Source organism: Aquarana catesbeiana, linkage group LG09, assembly GCF_042186555.1.
Source record: "Aquarana catesbeiana isolate 2022-GZ linkage group LG09, ASM4218655v1, whole genome shotgun sequence".
Lineage (NCBI taxonomy): Eukaryota > Metazoa > Chordata > Amphibia > Anura > Ranidae > Aquarana > Aquarana catesbeiana.
In genome coordinates, this window is record NC_133332.1 from 45,124,855 (window position 1) to 45,150,212 (window position 25,358).

Consider the following 25,358-nt stretch of genomic DNA (forward strand, 5'->3'; position numbering starts at 1 on the left):
TTTTTTCACAATTTTTCGGTCTTTTTTTTTATTTGTTTAGCAAAAAATAAAAATCCCAGAGGTGATCAAATACCACCAAAAGAAAACTCTATTTGTGGGAATAAAATGATAAAAATGTAGTTTGGGTACAGCGTTGCATGACCGCGCAATTGTCCTTCAAAGTGCGACAGCGCTGAAAGCTGAAAACTGGTCTGGGCGGGAAGGTGTATAAGTGCCCAGAATTGAAGTGGTTAATTAATCCCTACCTATAACCCTTTACAATAATGTTTTTTAAAAATTAATAAAAAATAAATAAAAGTGGGTCAAAAGCTGAAAAACATAGCAACAAATGATGAAAAGGGATTATTTTTTTTCTCTATTGGCTAAAAAATGCCAAAGCTTTAAAAATGCTGTACAAAAACGCTCAAGAATGCCCATACAAATGCCTGGAAAAAACGCCCGAAAAAAAAAACTCTCAAAAACATGACGCTTATTTTTAAAAGACAGTAGAAAGGAAAAGTGGTGAAAAAAAAACACACTTATAGGTTTAATATAACTAATAAGCAAGGAATCTTTTTACACAGTTTCAAAATGACCAGAATGAAGCACCTACACACACTTCTGTATGGAATACGATCGTCGAATCAAGCGTTAGATAAATGACTTTCTTGAAAAATGTTACCGTAATAATTTTTTTTGCTGAAACGTCACATTTTTCTTCATTTTTAATTTCTCAGAAATAACCACTTAGAAGCTGAGTGTTCCAGTCTTGGCCTGAACCCCCCCAAAGCACGGAAGACAGGGACCACCATCGCCGGCCTCGTCTTTAAGGTAGGTGGCAGTGGGCAGAGAAAGTTGGATTGTCAAAGGCATGGTTTTACTTTTGGAGCTGACACTTTTTTTTATCTTTTCAGGATGGAATCATTCTGGGAGCGGACAGGAGGGCTACTGATGACATGGTAGTGGCGGATAAGAATTGTGCCAAGATTCATCACATCACTGACAATATATAGTAAGAATTATGACATTATTTTGTTACTTTTTTCATGTGTTAGAAATATTTTAAAAAACGGAGTCTACATTTTGAGTAGAGTAGACCTGGGTCTGCTAAACCTTTATTGTACTCTGGAGGAATGCAAAGGACATCCTCCCTATCAAATCAATCACCACTAGTGGGCAAGTGATGGAAAGTTTCAGAGTAAATTATGGAAAAGTCACTTAGCTCACCTGAAAAGCCAGACTGCCACAGCTGTGCCAGGTGAGGTTATAACTATAAGCACGCCATGCGACTTTTATAGACCAGACATCTATGGAAGATTGCGTTGACTATTTCAAGGCAAAATCTGCACTATGCAATGATTGCGGCATCATGTCCCACCCTATCCCACCCCTAATATGCTCTCACAGGCCACTTTATTAGGTATACCTTGCTAGTACCGGGTTAGCCCCCGTTTTGCCGTCAGAACTGCCTTCATTCTTGGTGGCATAGATTCAACAAGGTGTTGGAAACATTGCTCAGAGATTTTGGTCCATAGTGACATGATAGCATCACACAGTTGTTGCAGATTTGTCGGCTGCACATCAATGATGTGAATATCCCGTTCCACCACATCCCAAAGATGCTCTATTGGATTGAGATCTGGTGACTGTGGAGGCCATTGGAGTACAGTGACCTCATTGTCCAGTGGTGAGATGATTAGAGCTTTGTGACATGGTCCATTATCCTGCTGGAAGGAGCCATCAGAAGATGGGTATACTGTAGTCATAAAGGGATGGACATGGTCAGCAACAATACTCAGTGGCGTTTAAGCGATGCTCAGTTGGTACTAAGGGGCCCAAAGTGTGCCAAAAAAATATCCCCCCCACCATTACACCACCAGCCTGAACCGGTGATACAAGACAGGATGGATCCATGCTTTCATGTTGTTTACGCCAAATTCTGACCCCACCATCTGAATTTTGCAGCTAAAATTGAGGTTCACAATACCAGGCAACGTTTTTTCCAATTTTCTATTGTCCAATTTTGGTGAGCCTGTGCGAATTGTACCCTGGGTTTCCTGTTCTTAGCTGAAGGGGGGGGGGGGGGCACCCAGTGTGGTCTTCTGTAGCTGTAGCCCATCTGCTTCAAGATTCGATTTGTTGGGCATTTAGAGATGGTATTCTGCATTCCTTGGTTGTAACGAGTGGTTATTTGAGTTACTGTCGCCTTTCGATCATCCCAAACCAGTCTGCCCATTCTCCTCTGACATCAGCAAGGCATTTTCGTCCACACAACTGCTGCTCACTGGATATTTACTCTTTTTCGGACCATTCACCGTAAACTCTAGAGACAGTTGCGTGTGAAAATCCCAGTAGATCAGCAGCTTTTTAAATACTCAGACCAGCCCGTCTGGCACCAACAACCATGCCACGTTCAAAGTCACTTAAAACCCCTTTTCTTCCCCATTCTGATGCTAGGTTTGAATTTCAGCAAATTGTCTTCACCACGTCTAGATGCCTAAATGCATTGAGTTGCTGCCATTTGATTGGCTGATTAGCCGTTTGTGTTACCAAGCAATTAAACAGGGGTACCTAATAAAGTGGACAGTAAGGCCTGGTTCACACCTAGGCATTTTTAGTGCTTTTTGCATTTTGCAGATTTGCACTACAGTCCATTTAACATGGTTTCCTATGGAACACATTCTGTAGTGCAAATCTGCAAAATGCACTTCATTTTGTGTCACTGCACAGAAACAAGGTGCGCCGTGCTTCTGTGCAGTGACATGCAGGACTACACAGCACTGCGATATTATGCAAAAGTGTTGCATAATATCGCAATATTCTGGAATGCAATGTAACACCGCTTTCCGTTCTGAACAGGACAAATTTTTCTCTTTTGTGTGTCATTGCAGTTACGGTAACTGCATATATTGTGAATGGGCCCTTTTTTTTGTCACCAAAATGTCCCCATTGGAAGACTTTTTATGACCTCCTGTTCTATTGACAACTCAAAATTTTGGATTTTTCCTTTCAGTGTCAGTGACAGTGGGGACAGCATGATAATTATGCTCTGCTCTATCCAAAGCTATCAAAAAAAGGAAAAAAGGAAAAGAAAAAATGATTTTGGCTCTAAATGAACTTTACTGATTGGATTAGCATAGTATGTGCTTGGCATACCTTCCAACAGTTTTTGTTCCAGTCCCTGGAACACTGTAACTTCGCCACCCCCCCATCCATGGCCAATACTTTAAGTGTAATTAAAGTCCAGCACCGAAAGGTCCCTTGCTGCCGCCAACATCTCCCCAATTCCTTCTGGGTGCTAGTTTTTAGCCATCCTGATTGGCCAATGTGGGATGACATCACTCCCATGCATGTGCAGCTCAGTGAACATTTTGCAGAGGATTGTGAACAGGCAGGTAAGTGTATTTTACTGCAGAATACACATTGCTTGTCTATTCTGCCTATAATTTTTTATCAGCCATTAGTGCTTTTATAACATGCCCACCTTCCAGGCAGTCCTGTCCAATCATGCCCACTTTCCAGATGGTCCCGTCTAGATCACACCCACTTTCCAGATGGTCCTGTCCCCCATTATGTGGGAGAATCGCCAACTATCCCCTCAGTTAATACCCTTTTTGGGTTACAGCACATGCTCAGAGTGACGGGAGTTACTTTGGGTGGGGGCCCATGGAACTCAGAATCCCTTGGAGAGGTTGGGAAATCTTTGTTTCAGCTCCCCATGCACCTCCTATCACCCTGTGTGACTCAGTAACTCAAAAAAGGATGATTTTGTGGTCTTGCGTCCGGGACAGAGCACCTAGATGTAGGACTGTCCTGGCAAATCCAGAACAGTTGCCATCTATGTGTAGCACCCTCTAGTCTGGTGTGTGCTAGTTGGTAGTGTAGATTGTTAGAGCCCTTTCACACTGGGGCGGTTTGCAGGCGCTATTGCGCTAATAATAGCGCCTGCAAACCGGCCCGAAAGTGCCGCTGCTTTCATTCCAGTGTGAAAGCCCCAGTGTGAAAAGTCCTGCTAGCAGCATCTTCGGAGCGGTGAAGGAGCAGAGTGTATACCGCTCCTTCACCGCTCCTGCCCATTGAAATCAATGGGACGGCGCGGCTATACCGCCGGCAAAGCGCCTCTGCAGAGGCGCTTTGCGGTGGTTTTTAACCACTTCAATACCAGGCACTTAGACACCTTCCCGCCCAGACCAATTTTCAGCTTTCAGCGCTGTCGCAATTTGAATGACAATTGCGCGGTCATGCTACACTGTACCCAAACAAATTTTTTATCATTTTGTTCCCACAAATAGAGCTTTCTTTTGGTGGTATTTGATCACCTCTGCGGTTTTTATTTTTTGCGCAACAAATAAAAAAAGACCGAAAATTTTGAAAAAAAACAAGTTTTTCTTTGTTTCTGTTAAATTTTTTTTGTAAATAAGTACGTTTTCTTCTTCAATGACGGGCACTGATATGGCTGCACTGACGGGCACTGATACGGCGGCACTGATGGGCACCGATGAGGTGGCACCAATGAGGTGGCACTGATGAGGTGGCACTGATGGGCACTGATGATGGGCACTGATAGGCACTGATAGGCGGCACTGATGGGCACTGATAGGTGGCACTGGTAAGCGGCACTGATGGGCACTCATAGGTGGCACAGATGGGCACTTATAGGCGGCACTGATGGGCACTCATAGGTGGCATTGATGGGCACTCATAGGTGGCATTGATGGGCACTCATAGGTGGCACTGATAGTTGGCACAGATGGGCATGGATGGGCACTGATAGATGGGCACGGATGGGCACTGACAGGTGGCATGAATGGACACTGATGGGTGGCACTGACGGCACTGGTTGTTTGCAGTGATGCCCCTAAGGGTGGCATTGTTGGGCATCACTGCAACATAATTGTGCCAATCAGTGCCCATTTGTGGGCACTGATTGGCACTGACTGGGCACACTGGGCACATGTGGATGGCCATGGGGTACATACCTGGCCATCCACATGTTGCCCCTTCCCTGGTGGTCCTAGTGGCGATCCCTGGTGGTCCAGTGTGGTGATCTGTGGGGGGGCTGCGCTGATAAACAATCAGCACAGACCCCCCCTGCCAGGAGAGCCGCCGATCGGCTCTCCTCTAATCGCGTCTGTCAGACGCGAGTGAGGAAGAGCCGATCAACGGCTCTTCCTATTGACAGCGTGATCAGCCGTGATTGGACACGGCTGATCACGTGGTAAAGAGCCTCCGCCGGAGGCTTTTTACCAAGATCAGTGTAGCGGTGTGTCAGACTGACACACCGCTCCACCGATCGCCGCGATGCGCGCCCCCGGGGGCGTGCTGCGGCATGTTATCCTGCTGGACGTCATATGACGTCCAGTCAGGATAACACAACCACTTCCCGGACGTCAATCCGCTATAGGGCGGGCGGGAAGTGGTTAACCCTTTCTCGGCCGCTAGCGGGGGGTAAAACCGCCCCGCTAGCAGCCGAATACCGAATAATAATAGCGGCGTTTCACCGCCGAAGCCGCCCCTGCCCCAGTGTGAAAGGGCTCTTAGTGTAGGTAAAGTTATTTTAGCTCAGGACTAAGTCTGAGCTGTGTCAGGGTTCAGTGACTCAGGACTGGATGACCCATTCATCTGGTGCCTCCCACTGTTTTCTGGGACATTGGAGAATGTTCTGGACATAGTGGCTGGAGCTTACGAGGAGCTGCTTAGAAAAATGATGAGGACCTCAGCCAATCCCCAGTAAAAGGGCTGGCAGGGGGCAGGCCACCATATAAATAGACATGAGTCATGCCAGCATGGGCATTCAGGTGGAAGATGGAGATGCAGTGCTGAGGAGGCTGTTGGTGGCCCTTGAGGGTGCCCCCTAGTCTGGGTGTGGTGACCTCAGGCCAGGGCTTGGGTGCTGGAAGGATCCTACCAAAAACACACGGAGGAAGCCCTTCCTAGAGGCACGGGAGCAAGGAAAGAGGACAGCAGGAGCAGGTCAGCACTGTAGGGTGAGTTCTGCAAGTAAGTGAGTGCCGGAGGAAAAAGTGGAGCTGTATATAGAGACTGTATATAGGAAGAGTTGTCCCTGAAGTTTGTTGTTGAAGTCATTGGGCATCCCATAACCTCCCATCCCCATCCAAGTTATTACCCTCAATAAATAACAAAAACAAAGTCACAGACTGTTCTCTGACTCTGGAGTGCTTGTGAAAATTCGGCGTGCCTGGTTGTGCAGGGTGGGGAATCCCAATTCATCTGCAGCCCTTAAGGGGGTGCACTACATATGCTTTAGTAAATAGGGGGATTTAGCTCACTCTTTCATTGGCTCTTTTTGTGCTTACAGTTGTTGTGGAGCTGGAGTGGCCGCTGATGCAGAATACGTCACTCAGCTTCTATCCTCCAACATGAACCTTCATGCGCTGTCCACTGGGCGTCAGGTACGCGTGTGCGCTGCTAACAGGATGCTGAAACAGCTGATGTACAGGTAAGGCACCAGCAGGAGGAGAAAAAGGTACAGTTTAAAATAGCACTCATTAACCACTGCAGCTCCGGAAGGTTTTACCCCCTTCCTGACCAGGCCATTTTTTGCGATACTGCACTGTGTTGTTTTAATTGACAATCGCGCGGTCATGCGATGCTGTACCCAAATAGAATTTATTGTCTTTTTTTCCCACAAATAGAGCTTTCTTTTGGTGGTATTTGATCACCTCTGTGGTTATTTTTTGCGCTATAAACCAAAAAAGACCGAAAATATTGAAAAGAAACAAACAATATTTTTTTTACTTTCTGCTATAAAACATATCCAATAAAAAAATGCTAAAAATCTAATTTCTTCATCAATTTAGGCCAATGTGTATTCTGCTACATGTTTTTGGCAAAAAAAAATCCCAATAAGCGTATATTGATTTGTTTGCGCAAAAGCTATAGCGTCTATAAACTATGGGATAGATTTAGGGACTTTTTAAATTTTTTTTAAATTTTTTTACTAGTAATGGTGGCGATCGGTGATTTTTAGCGGGACTGCGACATTGTGGCGGACAGATCGGAAACCTAACTGACATTGTTGACACTTTTTTGGGAACCAGTGACATTATTACAGTAATCAGTGCTAAAAATATGTTATTGTACTAATGACACTGGCAGGGAAGGGGTTAACATCAGGGGCGATCAAAGGGTTAAATGTGTTCCCTGTTTGTGTTTTCTAACTGTATGGGGGGCGGTGTGATGGGGAAACACACAGGTCCATCTTACTGCATAGTAGAAAGACAGGATCTGTGTGATTTGCCCCTGTCAGAACGGAGATCTGCCTTGTTTACACAGTCACTGGGGGGAACAATCACGGGTGGCCAGCTGACATCGAGTCAGCCGGACCTGCTGATTGGCTCCCCCGCAGTGACAGAACTGCGGGGGAGCCTCGCAAGCGAGTTCCTGAGCCAACGTACAGCTGCGACGATTCGCGGGATCGAGCCACCTTGCTGCAGTATAATGAAGGCGGCTGGTCGGCAAGCGACATTGCGGTGGACAAATCTGACACTAAGTGACACTTTTTGGGGACCAGTGACACCAATACAGCGATCAGTGCTAAAAAAATGCACTGTCACTGTACAAATGACACTGGCAGGGAAGGGGTTAACATCAAGGGGCAATCAAAGGGTTAAACGTGTTCTCTGGGAGTGCGCTCTAACTGTGTGGGGGATGGTTTAACTGAAGAAAGACAGAAATCTGTGTTCCTGCTTAGCAGAAACACAAGATCTCTGTCATACTTACTAGCAGAACGGCGATCTGCCTTATTTACATAGGCAGACCACTGTTCTGCCTCTCTCCAAACAATCCGCCGGACCCTCTGATTGGCTCCCGCTGTGTCCAATCACAGTTAAAGAGAACCTGTAATGGTTTGGGGGTTAATATTTGTACACTGAGGTTTTATGTTTTTCTTTTTTACTATTTACAAAATTTGTTTTACAAACAAACATCAAATACAATATGTGCCTATGACAATGGATTCCCAGAGCGCTATGGGTTTTCTAAGAGAGAATAGGTGTTTTAGAAAGGTACAGTTGAAGGTGTTTGTCTTCAGACTTTTTCTCTCTCTGATTGAACCTTCATAGGGCCCCATCTGAAGAGGCAGGAAATGAGCGAAGGGAGGGGAAAAGTAACTCCTCTAACCCATGCAGTTGAGTTAAACTAAAAATGTATGAGTGATCCTGCACTGGGTATATCAACCGATGTGGCTGTTATTCCAAGCAGTGGGAGGGGACGCCCCCCTTCCTGCCGCCTTCTGTGGCTCGCCCGGGCTCTCCCATCTCACCGGAAGGCCCGAGCGACCAGCCGGCTGGCCAGAAACCGAACGAAGCCAGAATCAGCTTTGATCGGGTCTCGGATCTAGTAACTCATAATATAATTTCTGGTTTACAGAAGACTTAAAGGCGCCTAAATTTAAAAAAATGGCAGCATTCAAAACAGCCAAACTTGGCGTTTTGAATGCTTTAAGTGCAAAGGAGGGAGGGATTTGGGGTCTTATAGACCCCAGACCCCTCCATTAAGAGTACCTGTCACTGACTATTACTGACAGCAATAAAAGTGATTAGAATTTTTTCTAAAAAGGGACAGTGTAAAATAAATAAATAAATAAGAAAAAAAAATGGAAAGCACCAATCCCTCCGTGCTTACACAGCTGGGGGAGGGCTGTGTAATATGCAGGGGGGGTTGTGTGATGTGCAGGGGGGCTGTGTAATCTGCAGGGGAGACTGTGTAATGTAAAGGAGTCCAGAGGTGCAGGCTGTGTAATGTAAAGGGGTCCAGAGGTGCGGGGGGCTGTGTAATGTAAAGGGGGTCCAGAGGTGCAGGGGACTGTGCAATGCAAAGGGGTCCAGAGTCGCAGGATACTGTGCAATTTAGAGGGGGCCGTGCAATGTAAAGGGGGCTAGAGGTGCAGGGGAGTGTATAATGTAAAGGGGGCCAGAGATGTGGGGGCTGTGTAATGTAAAGGGGGTCCAGAGGTGCAGGGGGGTGTAATTTAAATGGGTCCAGAGGTGCAGGGGGATGTGTAATATAAATGGGTGCAGGGGGCTGTGTAATGTAAAGGGGGTCCAGAGTTGGAGGGCTGTGTAATGTAAAGGGGCCCAGAGGCACGGGGGCTGTGTAATGTAAAGGGGGTCCAGAGGTGCAGGGGCTGTGTAATGTAAAGGGGGTTCAGAGGTGCAGGGGCTGTGTAATGTAAATGGGTCCAGAGGTGCAGAGGGCTGTGTAATGTAAAGGGGGCCAGAGGTGAAGGGGCTGTGTAATGTAAAGGGGGCCAGAGGTGCAGGGCCTGTGTAATGTTATCTTCATTTATTAGCAGGTGAATGCGGCCCTCCATGCATTCACATACATTGAATCGGGCCCTTAAGTGGAAAAAGGTTGCTGACCCCTGCTGTATTGTATGCTAAAAACAAAAATTTTTCTGTGCACCGCTAAAGTGTTTGGGTTTGGGATGAAGAAAAAGTGGCAACCCTATGACAGAGACACTTTATACACATGATCTCATCTTTTCTTTTTTCAGATATCAAGGCCATGTTGGTGCATCGATCATCACTGGAGGGGTGGATGTGCAGGGCCCCCACCTGTACAGCGTTCACCCACATGGATCCACAGACAAAACTCCGTACACAGCTCTGGGTAAACTAAGTGGCAGGGATATACAGTACAGAACATAGGCCAGAGCTCAGCCAATCAGATGTTAGGGATTGGTGGTGGTGTGAAAGTAGAATTTGCCAAAAGCACTCATTATGCAACAATGCAGATGTGCAATTTTTTCCCCACCCATTCATATCAATTTGTGGTTTATAAGCATTCCCACATCGCACAAATGTGAACCCAGCCTTAGAGTGTCTCTACTCTAGATGGAGAGGCAACAGAGACACCTTTGAACAGCAGTATGTTGCTGTCCAAAGGTGTCTCGGTTGCTCCTTCATCCAGAGTGGGGGGGCTCTAATACAGGAGGTGTGTTACTGGCCAGATCACCAGGTGAAAACAGAGGGGAAAAGCCAAATGAAATAAAAAGAATGCATCCACCACATCTAATGATTGGTAGGCTGCAATATATTACATTTTTGGATTTAATACCGCTTTAGGGCAAAGTTCAGATGTCCTGCTAAAGTACAGCGCCTATGAAAAGCGATCCGTATTTGAACTGGTTTTCAGAGGCATTTGACAGACCGTAAGGAGGCAATATGATACCTTCTCACTGCCTGTTAACCCCATAAAAGCCACACCTATTCGCCACAACTGCGCTATTGTCTTCCTGATTCTCCTCCCGGGTCAGGAAGTGGGTGCTGAGACCCGATTGGCCGAGGGGAAAAGCGATGCTATTAGCCGCCGAGGAGGGAGGAGACGCAGAGGGAACCACGCTGTTGTGAAGCCGAGGAAGGAGGAGACACAGGGTGGAGTCGCTGCCCCCCGTCCAGGGGGTAGCAGTGGACGGATTGCCGCCCCCCCCCCAAAAAAAATATACCACCAGCCGCCACTGTGCAGTTTAATACCGCTTCAAGCCAATCACAACCATTCCATATGATTAATTAGACATCAAAAGAAATTCTGGACAGCCGCACTCCAAAAAATGTATATTGGCCTTTTATTCAATGAAGTATCATCCAAAATACAAGTCACAGCAGAATGGAACAAAGTTTACGCGTTTCACACTACGAGGAGTGCTTAGTCAAAGCTATGACTAAGCACTCCTTGTAGTGTGAAACGCGTAAGCTTTGTTCCATTCTGCTGTGACTTGTATTTTGGATGACACTTTATTGAATAAAAGGCTAATATACATTTTTTGGAGTGCGGCTGTCCAGAATTTCTTTTGATGTCTAACTACTACGGCATTGCCAGCACCTGGACGTCTAGACTGGAGGTAAAGCCCTTTACCTTGGTTTGACCCACCTGGAGCTGTGACACCTCCTCTCTATTCCATATCATTAAGGCAAGGATTCTGGCTGACTTTGAGCGGGCCATAGTATGCACAACAGAAAAAACAAAGTTTACAGAGGAAAATATCCCTGTACTGTATATGTGTGTGTATGTGTATCTGTAGATAGACAGCTTTTCAGTTATATGTATAGAGTTATAGCTGTATAGCTTTTACATCAAGTTTTATTAAGGGCTCCTTCACATTTCCACATTTCAGTAAAGTGCTATAAAATATGTGTTTATCATGTCTTGCTGGAATGCATTGCAAAGCGCATACCGCAGTGCTGTGCGTTGCAGTGCAGTTCATTTTGAATGACTCCCTATTGCATTAAATTGATGCACCTTCAACGCACCTACAGTGCCTTGAAAAAGTATTCATACCCCTTGAAATTTTCCACATTTTGTCATGTTACAACCAAAAATGTAAATGTATTTTATTGGGATTTATTTTATGTGATAAACCAACACAAAGTAGCACATAATTGTGAAGTGGAAGGAAAATGATAAATGGTTTTCAATTTTTTTTTACAAATAAACATGTGAAAAGTGTGGGGTACATTTGTATAGCGCCCCCCTAAGGCAATACTTTCTAGAACCCCCTTTCACCGCAATTACAGCTGCAAGTCTTTTGGGGGTTGTCTCTACCAGCTCTACCAGCTAGAAAGTGACATTTTTGCCTATTCTTCTTTGTAAAATAGCTCAAGCTCTGTTAGATTGGATGGAGAGCGTCTATGAACAGCAATTTTCAAGTCTTGCCACAGATTCTCATTTGGATTTAGGTCTGGACTTTGACTGGGCCATTCTAACACATGAATGTACTTTAATCTAAACCATTCCATTGTAGCTCTGGCTGTATGTTTAGGGTCGCTGTCCTGCTGGAAGGTGAACCTCCGTCCCAGTCTCATCTCTTTTGCGACAAACGCTCCGACATTGGGAGCTCATGTCACATGACGTGTGAAAATCAATGTTTTCCTATGGGAGCCATCTTAACTGGTCCGACACAAGTCGGTCTGACTTTGAAAATGCTCCCTGCACTACTTTGGTCCGACTTTGATCCTACTTCAACCCATTGAATATCATTGAAGTCGGATCAAAGTCGAAACTCCGTCTTGCCTGATCCGACTTTGGCATGCGACTTGTGCTCTGATGATCTTGAGGGGGAATTCCACGCCAAATTTTAAATGAAAAACCGGCATAGGTTCCCCTTCCAAGAGCATACCAGGCCCTTGGGTCTGGTATGGATTTTAAGGGGAACCCCCTACGCCAAAAAACGGTGTAGGGGCCCTCCCAAAATCCATACCAGACCCTTATCCGAGCATGCAGCCCGGCCGGTCAGGAAAGGGGGTGGGGATGAGCAAGCACCCCCCCACCCTCCTGAACCATACCAGGCCGCATGCCCTCAACATGGGGTTGTGGGTGCTTTGGGGCAGGGGGGCACCCTGCGGCCCCCCCCACCCCAAAGCACCTTGTCCCCATGTTGATGAGGACAAGGGCCTCTTCCTGACAACCCTGGCCGTTGGTTGTCGGGGTCTGCAGGCGGGGGGCTTATCGGAATCTGGGAGCCCCCTTTAATAAGGGGGCCCCCAGATCCTGGTCCCCCACCCTATGTGAGTGAGTATGGGGTACATCGTACCCCTACCCATTCACCTGGGGGAAAAAAGTGTCAATAAAAAAAACACACTAGTCAGGTTTTTAAAGTAATTTATTAGGCAGCTCCAGGGATCTCTTCCGACTTCTCCGCACTCTCCGGCCTCTTCTCCGCTCTCTCTGGCCTCTTCTCCAGCTCTCTGGTATCTTCTGCCGGGCTCCTCCACTATCGCCTGCTCTTTTGCTAGCGGTGGCCCGGTCTTCTCCGTCGTCTTCTTCCCTCTTCTCTTTTTCCGATGTTGACACGACGCTCGCTCCCGCTGTAATGCCGCGTGCGCGGTGTGCAATGACTTACATAGGCATGGGGCGTGGTCACTGGGTGATGTCACCCGGTGACCCCGCCCCTTATGACGTCACCACCCATGATGGGGCGGTGACGTAATAAGGGGCAGAGTCACCGGGTGATCACGCCCAATGCCTATATAAGTCATTGCACACCGCGCAGGTGGCATTACAGCGGGAGAGAATGTCGTGTCAACATCGAAAGAAGACGACAGAGAAGACCAGGCCACCGCTAGCAAAAGAGCAGAAGATAGCGAAGGAGCCTGGCAGAAGATACCAGAGAGCGGGAGAAGAGGCCACAGAGCGCGGAGGAGTCGGAAGAGACCCCCGGAGCTGCCTAATAAATTACTTTAAAAACCTGTCTAGTGTGTTTTTATTGACACTTTTTTCCCCCAGGTGACTGGGTAGGGGTATGATATACCCCATACTCATTCACATAGGGTGGGGGGCCGGGATCTAGGGGCCCCCTTATTAAAGGGGGGTCCCGGATTCCGATGAGCACCCCGACAACCAACGGCCAGGGTTGTCGGGAAGAGGCCTTTGTCCTCATCAACATGGGGACAGGGTGCTTTGGGGTGGGGGGGCCGCAGGGCGCCCCCCTACCCCAAAGCACCTACCCCCTATGTTGAGGGCATGCAGCCTGGTACGGTTCAGGAGGGGGGGCGCTTGCTCGTCCCCACCCCCTTTCCTGACCAGCTGGACTGCGTGCTCGGATAAGGGTCTGGTATGGATTTTGGGGGGACCCCCATGCCGTTTTTTCGGCGTAGGGGGTTCCCCTTAAAATCCATACCAGACCCAAGGGCCTGGTATGCTCTTGGAGGGGGAACCCATGCTGTTTTTTTATTTAAAATTTGGCGTGGAGTTCCCCCTTAAGATTCATACCAAACACAGTGCCTGGTATTGGTCGGATCCCTGTTCCTTGAAAGTCGGACATATGTCGGCTTCAGGTCGCAGGGCAAAGTCGGATCCAAAGTAGGACGGCTGTCGTGTCGCACCAGTGTGAACCCAGCCTAAGATTGCCCTGTATTTGACTTCATCCATCTTCCCATCAACTCTGATCAGCTTTCCCCTGTCCCTGCTGAAAAAAAGCATCCCCCCAACATAATGCCAACACCACCATGTTTCACGGTGAAGATGGTGTGTTCAGGGTGATGTGCAGTGTTAGTTTTCTACTATACATAGTGTTTTTCTTTTAGGCCAAAAAGTTCAATTTTGGTCTCATCTGACCAGAACACCTTCTTCCACATGTTTGCTGTGTACCCCAACATGGCTTCTTGCAAACTGCAAACAAGACTTCTTATGGTTTTCTTTCAACAATGGCTTTTTTCTTGTCACTCTTCCATAAAGGCCAGATTTGTGGAGAGCACGACTAATAGTTGTCCTGTGGACAGATTCTCCCACCTGAGCTGTGGATCTCTGCAGCTCCTCCAGAGTTACCATGGGCCTCTTGGCTGCTTCTCTGATTAATGTTCTCCTTGCCCGGCCTGTCAGTTTAGGTGGACGGCCATGTCTTGGTAGGTTTGCAGTTGTGCCATACTCTTTTTATTTTCGGATGATGGATTGAACAGTGCTCCGTGAGATGTTCAAAGCTTGGGATGTTTTTTTATAACCTAACCCTGCTTTAAACTTCTCCACAACTTTATCCCTGACCTGTCTGGTATGTTCCTTGGCCTTCATGATGCTGTTTATTCACTAAGTTCTCTAACAAACCTCTGAGGGTTTCACAGAATAGCTGTATTTATACTGAGATTAAATTACACACAGGTGGACTCTATTTACTAATTAGATGACTTTTGAAGGCAATTGGTTCCACTAGATTTTAGTATTTAGTATTTAGGTATCAGAGTAAAGGGGGCTGAATACAAATGCACACCACACTTTTCACATATATATTTGTAAAAAATGTTGAAAACCATTTATCATTTTCCTTCCACTTCACAATTATGTGTCACTTTGTGTTGGCCTATTACATAAAATCCCATAAAATATGAATACTTTTTGAAGGCACTGTACAGTTGCTACACAAATTGACATGCAGGATAACGCATGGTAAGGTGCGCTCGTTAACACACTGTAATACGTGTGGACATCTGAATGGGCCTATAGTGTTACAGCATTATGACATGTCCTGCTGTTTTGACACGCTCTATATTTTTTTAGGATCTGGTCAAGCTGCGGCAATCGCTGTACTGGAAGATCAGTTTAAACCCAATATGACGGTAAGAGACCATATCTCAATAAAGAGGACGTGAACCCTAACAATTGATTTTTCTTTTGCTCCTTTTTGTAAAAATACAATTGAAATAGAAGGGTGTTTTTTTTTTTTTTTTTTTGTTCAATAAATCTAAATTAATTCCTGTTAATCCTGCCAGAAATCCAGTACTGTCCTGTGTATGGTGTATTCTGCAATGTCATCTCAAGCAGTGCTATCAGTCCTCTGTGGATTAAAGAACACCTCCCCTTATGTTAAAGAGAAACCCGGCTCCCAAAAAAGAGTTTGTTCTACTTTAACACTCCCCCCTCCTTAAAGCGGTTGTATCCCCTGCTTGGACATTTTTACCTATAGGTAAGCCTATAATAAGGCACGGTTTAGGAGATCTTCACCCTGTATGCAGCCGCTAATGTCAGCAAAGCATGCGCTTTGCAGGTCCGGCGTACTCTGCTTGCGGGAGTGACCTCATCGCGGCTCTGGCCACTCAGCGCTGGAGCCAGCGATCCCAGAAGAAAAGCAGAGAACTGAGGGAGATTGACAGTTATTTTGTGTTTCTTCCATTTGCAAATAATCGCACCAACTGTTGTCACCCTCTCACCAAGATGCTTGGCAATTGTCTTGTAGTCCATTCCAGCCTTGCGTAGGTCTAAAATCTTGTCCCTGACATCCTTGGACAACTCTTTGGTCTTGGCCGTGGTGGAGAGATTGGAATCTGATTGTTTGCTTCAGTGGACAGGTGCCTTTTATACAGGTAACAAGCTGAGATTAGGAGCAATCCCTTTAAGAGAAGTGCTCCTAATCTCAGCTCGTTACCTGTATAGAAGACACCTGAGAGCCAGAAATCTTGCTGATTGATAGGGGATCAAATACTTATTTCACTCATTAAAATGCAAATCATTTTATAACTTTTTTGAAATGTGTTTGTAGAACCCTGGGGTTTAGGCAGGGTTGCTAACGAATTTAGTTTGCCAGGTAGTAATTGTCCTGGCTAATGGTTAGAAGATCCACTAATTCTTCCCTAAATCTGGGTTTGCTGCACCTGTTCTCTTCTGTCGCTAGGTGGCACTGTTGCTGGTGACATTAGATTGACAAGGGCATAGCAAGGTCAGACTAGGAATATATGAGGTGTCTCAGCCAATTGGCCGGGGTTTCTTTAGCCCCTTGGTCTGCTGGGAGAGCCTATTTATTTGGGTGGAGTCAGGTGATCCCTGTTCTGTGCCACCTGGACAGCTGTCTGGGTGGACGTGTGTGATGTCATTATGGGTTGCTAGGCCAGAAGCCTGAGGCCTATCCCAGGGACACCTGGCTGCTAGACTGCCGGAGGCCTATCCAGGAGTAGGAGAAGCAGCATAGGGTTGGGACTGCAAGATTTGAGTCCAACCGAGTGAAAGAGGTTCAGCTAGATGGGGAACCAGTGGTGGTCAGAGGTAAAGAGGAAGCAGTCACCACTGAGACCATCCACCCTTTTACCAGAGACTACTTCGAGGAAGCCTGAAGAACTACCAGAGCAGTCTTCTCACCAGCCGTTGTTAAAATAAACCTACCATTAAAATGATAGACTAATCATTTCTTTGTCAGTGGGCAAACATTCAAAATCAGAAAGCGATCAAATATTTTTTTCCCTCACTGTAAGTCCTCATAGTTCTGGTAAATCTAGAGCAGCCTTTCTCAACCTTTTTGTCCCAGAATAACCCTTGAAATTTTTTTTGAGTTTCAAGGAATCCCTGCTAAAATCAACATGTGGCCAGTGGGAACAATGCCCCCCTAAAGTGGTGGTCAGAATGCCCCCCTTAGGTAATGCGAAAAGAGTAATTGGTTTCATGCAGCTGGCTCTGCCAAGCGGTGTTAACCCTGGAACTATGCAGGCACCATCAGATGGGAGGTCAGTTAGTCGCAGCTCAAGGAACTCCTAACAATCTCTGGAGGAACCCTAAGGGTCCACGAAACCCTGGTTGATAATGGCTGATCTAGAGCAGTGGTCTCCAAACTTTCTAAACAAAGGGCCAGTTTACTGTCCTTCAGACTTTAGGCAGGCCGGACTGTGGCCAGTGGGAGTCAAAATAGTCCCGGCGTTCAGTGGAAGTAAACAATGCCCTTTTCTTGGTGTCAGTGGGAGGACCTAGTGCCTCATCATTGATGTCAGTGGAAGAAATCGTGCCCTATTGTTGGTGTCAGTTGGAGGAATAATGCCCCATCATTGGTGTCAATAAAAAGAATTCCGCCGCATCATTGGTGTCAATAAAAAGAATTGGTATCTGTGGGGGGAATTGTGCCCTTTTATTGGTGTCAGTGGGAGGAATAGTGGCCCATCGTTGGTATCAATTAAATATATTGTGCCCCATCGTTGGTGTCAGTGGCAGGAATTGTGCCCTTTTGATGGGGTCATTGGGAGGAATAGTGCCCCTTTGTTGGTTTCAGCGACAGGAATTATGCCCCATTGTTGGTGTCAGTTGGGGGAATTGTGCCCCATCATTGGTGTCAATGGAAGGAATTGTGCCCCATCATTGGTGTCAATGGAAGGAATTGTGCCCCATCCTTGGTGTCAATGGAAATAATTGTGCCTCATCATTGGTGTCAGTGGGAGGAATTGTGCCCTTTTGATGGTGTCAGTGGGAGGAATTATGCCCAATGTTGGTATCAGTGGATGCAATTATGCATCAAGGGCCGGATAAAGCCCAAAGTTTGGAGACAACTCATCTAGAGGATTAGTGCAACATTTATGGCCATTGGCCAACTTAGGACAGTGGAGTGTAAGCTGTTCTGGTGAGAATGATGTGACTGTGAAATATAGTATGTTGGTGCGACATAAACAGGAGAAATAACATTTTTATAATCTATCTCAGGTGGAAGAGGCAAAGAAGCTGGTCGTGGATGCCATAACAGCTGGCATCATGTGCGACCTTGGATCTGGAAGTGGGGTGGATTTATGTGTGATTACACGAGAAGGGGCAAAAGTACTGAGAGGATACACTGAAACAGAGTCCAAAGGAAAGAGGTAATGTTCTACAGTATGGGTGGCCATACAATTTACATTTCTGATCTTCTTCTCTACTGAACAGATATTCAAATTTATGAAAAGAGATTATTCTTTTATCTGCAGAAAGCAGGGAACAATGTCTCATCTATAGCAGAATGTCTGCAACATGTCTAAACATCTCTGATGCCCCGTACACACGGTCGGACATTGATCGGACATTCCGACAACAAAATCCATGGATTTTTTCCGACGGATGTTGGCTCAAACTTGTTTTGCATACACACGGTCACACAAAGTTGTCAGAAAAGCTGATCGTTCTGAACGCGGTGACGTAATACACGTACGTCGGGACAATAAATGGGGCAGTAGCCAATAGCTTTCGTCTCTTAATTTATTCTGAGCATGCGTGGCACTTTGTGCGTCGGATTTGTATACACACGATTGGAATTTCCGACAACGGATTTTGTTGTCGGAAAATTTTATAGCAAGCTCTCAAACTTTGTGTGTCGGAAATTCCAATGGAAAATGTGTGATGGAGCCCACACATGGTCGGAATTTCTGACAACAAGGTCCTATCACACATTTTCCACCGGAAAATCCGACCGTGTGTACAGGGCATGAGTGTTATAATGAACGTTTATCAGTTTCATTGTTCAGAACTGTTTGTTATTGCTCTCCAAGCTTGTGTTCTCCGGGGGGAACCAAAATGTGAGAGGGTTATAACAGTGCTGCTGTTTTCAAGCAGAAGTTTAATTTGTACTCAGGAAAAGGTTACAAAGGGAACCAGCACAGAAACCTCTATAATTGCTGGTAGCTTTGTGAGTCACTAGTCAGGAAGAGAAATACAATTTTGGGGGGAGGCAGGGTAATTTTTAGATACAGGAATCACTGGAGACACTAGAGCGCAGTGGTCACTGGAGACGGTGGGTTCACTAAACAGTAGTGCAGGGGTAATTGAAGATGCTGGGAGACCCCGGAGATGCTGTGATCATTGGAGATGCTGTGGTCATTAGAGATGCTGAGGTCACTGGAGACACTAGGGTCACTGGAGACACAGGAATCACTGGAGACACTAGAGCTCAGGGGTCATTGTAGACACTGGAGCTCAAGGGTCATTGGAGACACTGGAGCTCAAGGGTCATTGGAGACACTGGAGCTCAAGGGTCATTGTAGACACTGGAGCTCAAGGGTCATTGTAGACACTGGAGCTCAAGGGTCATTGGAGACACTGGAGCTCAAGGGTCATTGGAGACACTGGAGCTCAAGGATCATTGGAGACACTGGAGCTCAAGGATCATTGGAGACACTGGAGCTCAAGGGTCATTGGAGACACTGGAGCTCAAGGGTCATTGGAGACACTGGAGCTCAAGGGTCATTGGAGACACTGGAGCTCAAGGATCATTGGAGACACTGGAGCTCAAGGGTCATTGGAGACACTGAAGCTCAAGGGTCATTGGAGACACTGGAGCTCAAGGGTCATTGGAGACACTGGAGCTCAAGGGTCATTGGAGACACTGGAGCTCAAGGGTCATTGGAGACACTGGAGCCCAGGGGTCACTGGAGATGCCGGGGTCGCTGGATACCAATGTGTCGCTGGTAAATCGGGAGCACAGGTGGCTGGGGTCACTGGAGACACAGGGGTGCTGGATTCACTGGATACACAGGAGTCACTGGTGACTCAGGGGCACAGGGGTCACTGGAGATGCTGGGGTCACTAGAAACACAGGAGTCACTGGAGACGCAGGAGTGCTGGGGTCAGTGGATACAAGGGCAACACTGGTGACTTGGGAGCACAGGGGTCACTGGAGACATAGGTGTGCTGGGTTTACTGGATACTCAGGAGTCACAGGGGTCACGTGAGATGCTGGGGTCACTGGAGACACAGGGGTGCTGGATTCACTGGATACACAGGAGTCACTGGTGACTCAGGGGCACAGGGGTTACTGGAGATGCTGGGGTCACTAGAGACACGGGTCACTGGAGACATAGGTGTGCTGGGTTTACTGGATACTCAGGAGTCACAGGGGTCACTTGAGATGCTGGGGCCACTGGAGACACAGGTTTGCTGGATTCACTGGATACACAGGAGTCACTAGTGACTCGGGGGCACAAGCATTACTGGAGACAAAGGAGTGCCAGTGTGACAGGAGATGCTGTGGTCACTAGAGATGTTGGGGTCAGTGGAGACACTGGAGATGCTGTGATCTTTAGAGTCACTGGAGTGCAGAGGTTACTGGAGACAATGGAGATGTTGGGGTCATTGGAGAAACAGGAATCACCGGAGCTCAGAGGTCACTAGAACTCGTGGAGTGCAGGGATCACTGGAGACTCAGAGGTACAGCTGGTGTACATGGAGAGGACATGTGACACGTAGGGACACAGGAGCTCAGGATACACAGAGGTGTCTGAAACACAGGATGCAGGTAATTCTGAGCGTGCACAGAAGGCTAGGCTTTAGGTGTAAGGATCCATTGATTGGAAGCTGAGCAACACATTCCCTAGCCCTTTACGGCGGCAACAGTTAGCTGCCTGCATAGCTAAGGATGTCAACATTCCATGTGAAACTCAGAAGTATTGGTGGCCTCGTGTAACAAAAATGACTTGTGTAGAAATAATATACTGATAGAAACACCCCGACACAGATGACTTGTAATCCTTCCTCCTGTCGTTCCAGGTTGCGGTCATATCGCTACGCCCGGGGAACCACACCTGTGCTGAGTGAAACCGTCACTCGCTATGAGGTGGTGGAGGAAACCGTTCAAGTGATGGAGACCGAATAAACCAATCCAACAGGAGCTCATCACTAAACATATTCCAGATGTTTGATAATTCCTTGTAGGCGATAACATTAAAGCCCAACCCCAACCAAATCTTTTAGTTTTAAATATTGCGAGGAAGGGTTAGAGCACTTCATAGGTTTCTACTAGCATCTGAGCCTTTAATAAGGAGATTTCTCTTCACTTCCTGTCAGGACAGGAAGTGATGGGCAATCTATCCAATGGAGATAACGACAAAATCAAATTTTTAGTAGAGCGGGAAGGGATAGAACGTTTGACAACATTTTTATTCCTAACTGTGCTTTCCTGTCCCAGTGAAAATAGCACCCCCATTTCTTGGATGAGGGACAGGAAGTAAGGGGAAATCTCCCTCATGGGATCAAAGACAGAAAATAAAACGTTAATGCATTTTCCTTCCTTCCTTTCCTATTTAAAACTAGAAAAATTGTCTAGGGTTAGGCTTTAAAGCTGAATTTTAAGCAGATATAAAAGAAACACGTTAATGCAACTTTCTAAATAACGTTAATGCAACTTTCTAAATCATTTTTTACATAAATAAATGTATTTTTTAAATTCAAGCAGTGTAAGTACCTGAATTTGACTTGGTATCAGCATTCTGCAGCCTCTGTACAGCAGGGCTGGAGCATGAGAGGAAGAAGTACAAGGAGCTGGTTCATGGGATGACTACAAACATAGGAGGAGATGATGAGCTCATCACATGTGCAGCTTCTCCTTTCACTGTCCAGTCTCAGGCTAGGGGCGCGTCCAGTGTGACCTGGGTTCAGAAGAAAGGGTGAAGGAGTTGAATGATGTTGGCCATAAGACCGAGGACATCTAGTGGCATAAAAAAAATACTATGCTCATGCACCCTAGAGCACCAGAAGCATAGACATCAAAAGGATGGACTACAATCCTGGTAGTCTCCAGATAGGTCTATATTCGCCAACGCTGCCCACCTCAGACTAGGAAAACTATAAAAATAAACAGGAGGGTGCAAAGGCCTAGTGCATTACAAAAAACTTTATTCCAGTTTCCAAAGCCAAAACCAAAAATATACTCGTAAGTATACCCATAAACCTAGTGTCACATCATAGTCACACTATGATAAAATAAACCAGCAGTGGGACGGTATCACCAGGCCCAAACCATTGTTTCAATTGGCAGGCTTACACCATTCGGGTGACGCACCCCCTTCCTCAGAGCTCATATTCTGCAGCAGGGTCAAGCTAGACCACTTAGGGCAGGGGTAGGCATTCTCAGCCCTCCAGCTGTGGTGAATCTACAAGTCCCATGAGACATTGCAAGACCCTGACAATCATAGGCATGACTCCTAGAGGCAAAGGCATGATGGGATTTGTAGTTTCACCACAGCTGGAGGGCCGAGGTTGCCTACCCATGACTTAGGGGCTCATTGAAAAACCAGCAATATGGTTCCACTGCGAGCCAAGAGCAATACTCACTCCCTTCCATTAATGAGCATCTTAAAGTTCTTGCTTTTTGGTTGTTTTTTTGCTTTGGAAACTAAAACATGGTCCTATGGTGGGATGTGACACCTAAATCAAAGAGACTAGCAGCTCTTTTTATGCTGAGATAAAAAAGCTTATGGATAGGGTCCCTGAATCTAACACATTTGTTAAACAGCGGGGGGCAAGGGATCACGGGCAAGACCACCCACAGTCCCTTCAGAACTGGAAAACTTATTTTTTCAACAAAACCAAAGTGTGGAGTTTAAGGAGTCTATTTATATAAAAAATATGTTGGAGGAATTAGACAAGCATTCACCCAGCCTTGACGAAATAAATGGTAAAGCATTACTCCTATATTGAATTGCGCTATATAAATATTAAATCATCCCTAACAATAAATTACCAATGAATAAAAACACAATATTGTGACCAATAGGTAAAGTGATTGAGAAAAATATCAATAAAAAAACATATACATTAATAAAACACCACTTTGTGAAAAAAACTCCATGTGATAAAGTTCAAAAGTGTAAAACGGTGACCAAAATCCATGAATTAAGAAAATTCTTCTGGGAATACAGTGTTTCACATTAAGTGCCCCTTCACCTTCCAAACTATGCGCTCACCTTAAACACAGACCTTCTGCAGGTCACTGTAAGCCTTCCCCTTTGGGGGGTATATATTCCAGCAGCTGGCTACTAGGGTCTTACTCCAGGTACACTAGTTTCAGTGTGCAGTAATCCATATGTAAGGTGCTCATAAAATCAGAGAACTGACATAGTGCTTGAATCGTTTAAAAAAACAAATACAAAACTCTAAATATAAACTCACATTTTCGGGTGCACCTAAGCAATACACTTTACACAATTGGGGTATATGGGCCCCTTAACAGTCACTTGCATGTTGTCAAACGCGGATTTAAGGAGATGTAAAATGCTTCCTGTTTGTGCACAATGACGTCATAAAGCCCAGCGCTGACGCGTTTCATCACTTGTCACATGACTTTCTCAAGGAGTAGTGGCCATAATGTGTTTTTTTTTTTTTTTTTCTGGAATACCACAATCAGAAAAATACCTCATTATGGCCACTAGATGGTGCTCAGGATCATAGAAAATCACTGTAATAGGCAAAACTTGTCAAGACTGGGCGAATGCTTGTCACATTTGTCCAACATTTTTTTATTTTATTCTTTATGAATGGACCTTTAAGTGATACCCTTTGTTGGCAAACATAAAGCTGAACTCTGGCCAAAAACAAAAAACATTTTTGGACATTTGCACTGTAATAATAAATGACTACTAATAAAGTATGTGCCATGTGTGTGGCCACTGCTGCGTTTGGGCAAACTCTTGGGCAAAAGTTTCATTCCCCCATACAGTAGAACAAGTGGCAAATGTCCAGCACTGAGACCTACACTTCTGAGTACACAGATGGTAAAGGGTTGCTTGCTCTGCACCTCCTCCATTCAGAAAATATCTTGCATTCTTTTCACAGAATAAAAGGCACTTTGTGAATGGAGGAGATTGCGATGAAGGTCATGATCTCCCCTCTCCCAATTGAAGGCCTCATTTAAGCTCCAAACTTTCTACATTAATCAACAGCTGACATGGTACAATTCTCTGCTACTGCTCAATAAAAACAGAAATTCTCTTTCATTACAGATCAATTGCTGTAAGCTACTGCAGGTGTGGGCTTTGGGCTTTTGTACTTCATCAATATAGCTGGGGAACAAATAGAACAGTGTATTTATAAATACATTTTCAGTACTACAAGGGGGTCTTCGAAAAGTTTCCGCAATTTTTTTTTTAGATTTAATAGAGTTAAAAAAAGTGTGGAAACTTTTTAAAAAACCCTTGTATTTGACCTGTGGAACTGTATGCACGCTCGTTTTGTGTGAATATGGGTAAAATCAAATGTTATTAGCCTATTTTCTTCCCAGGCTGAATGTTATTTTTCATACAGGACAGAATAAATCAGGAAAAAAAACACATTATGGCCACTGGATGGAGCTGATGATACAAAAGAAATACTTGTTCACTATGATTGTCAGCTCCATCTAGTGGCCACAATACAGTATTTCCCTGATTCAGTCATGAAGAATATTGTTCGACCCAGAGAGAAAATAGCTTAATAGCATTCAGTTGAAAGAAATATGTCTGTGCAACCTATAGCAGCCAATCGCATTCATTTCTTTGCATATATCAGGATTTAAAACTGGATGCTATGAATAATACAGATCCAATGATGATGAGATAAATAAATGCTGAACATACAGTATTACTTAATGGGATCTTTGCTCTATTGTAGTCTGATAAAAACTTAGGGGTTAAACCTTTTTTTCTTTTTTTCTATGTAAACATGACCTTTCCAGCACAAATAAAATTAATAAATAAACGCTGATCCGGCTTGATATTATTTATTGTATTCATTTAAAGAGTGGCGTCCATAGGCGTGCACATGTGGGTGTTCCGGGTGTGCCTGGGCACACCCTAATCACTACATGCAGTGCTGATTCCCCCCTACTGCCCGGGCCCCCCTCGTGTTGGGCCCCCGCCCTGCAGTGCTGCTGGCTTCCTTCCTCTCCCCACCCATTCCTTTTCTAAATGAACACACTTGCTCACTGTGTTCATTCATAACTGAAGCATAGTAAACTGTGTTGTACATTTGTACTTCTTTCCAGTCAATAAATGTTGATGTTAAAAAAAAAAAAAAAATCCTATTTTTTTGCTAGAAAATTATTCAGAACCCCCGCAAACATTATATATTTTTTTTTAGCAGAGACCCTAGAGAATAAAATCGCAGTAATTGCAATTTTTTATGTTTGGAAAAAACACACTTAATTTTAATGCAGAAAAAACAATATATAACCCAATTTCTTGGAGTAATAAAAGATGATGTTACGCTGAGTAAATAGATACCTAACAGCACGCTTTAAAATTGCACATGCTTGTGGAATTGCGCCACTCTACGGTACTTAAAACCTTCCATAGGTGGAGCTTTTAAAATGTTTACAAGTTAACAGTTTAGAGTTACAGAGGAGATCTAGCACTAGAATTATTGCTCTTGCTCCAACGTTCACAGCGATACCTCACATGTGT

At 45.4% G+C, this 25,358-nt stretch overlaps 1 protein-coding gene across 1 annotated transcript in view; it reads left to right on the plus strand.

Moving 5' to 3' along the window:
• Nucleotides 1-24,660, plus strand: part of LOC141107563 (proteasome subunit beta type-7-like) — a 34,185-nt gene extending 9,525 nt beyond the window's left edge. Inside the window, exons 2-8 of the mRNA XM_073598398.1 lie at nucleotides 717-810; nucleotides 894-991; nucleotides 6,299-6,439; nucleotides 9,497-9,612; nucleotides 14,989-15,047; nucleotides 17,884-18,035; nucleotides 20,692-24,660. Of these exons, the coding sequence (XP_073454499.1) occupies nucleotides 717-810; nucleotides 894-991; nucleotides 6,299-6,439; nucleotides 9,497-9,612; nucleotides 14,989-15,047; nucleotides 17,884-18,035; nucleotides 20,692-20,797 (766 nt within the window). The 3' untranslated portion in view covers nucleotides 20,798-24,660. The remainder of the gene's footprint in view (nucleotides 1-716; nucleotides 811-893; nucleotides 992-6,298; nucleotides 6,440-9,496; nucleotides 9,613-14,988; nucleotides 15,048-17,883; nucleotides 18,036-20,691) is intronic.
• The last annotated feature ends 698 nt before the right edge of the window (nucleotides 24,661-25,358 follow it).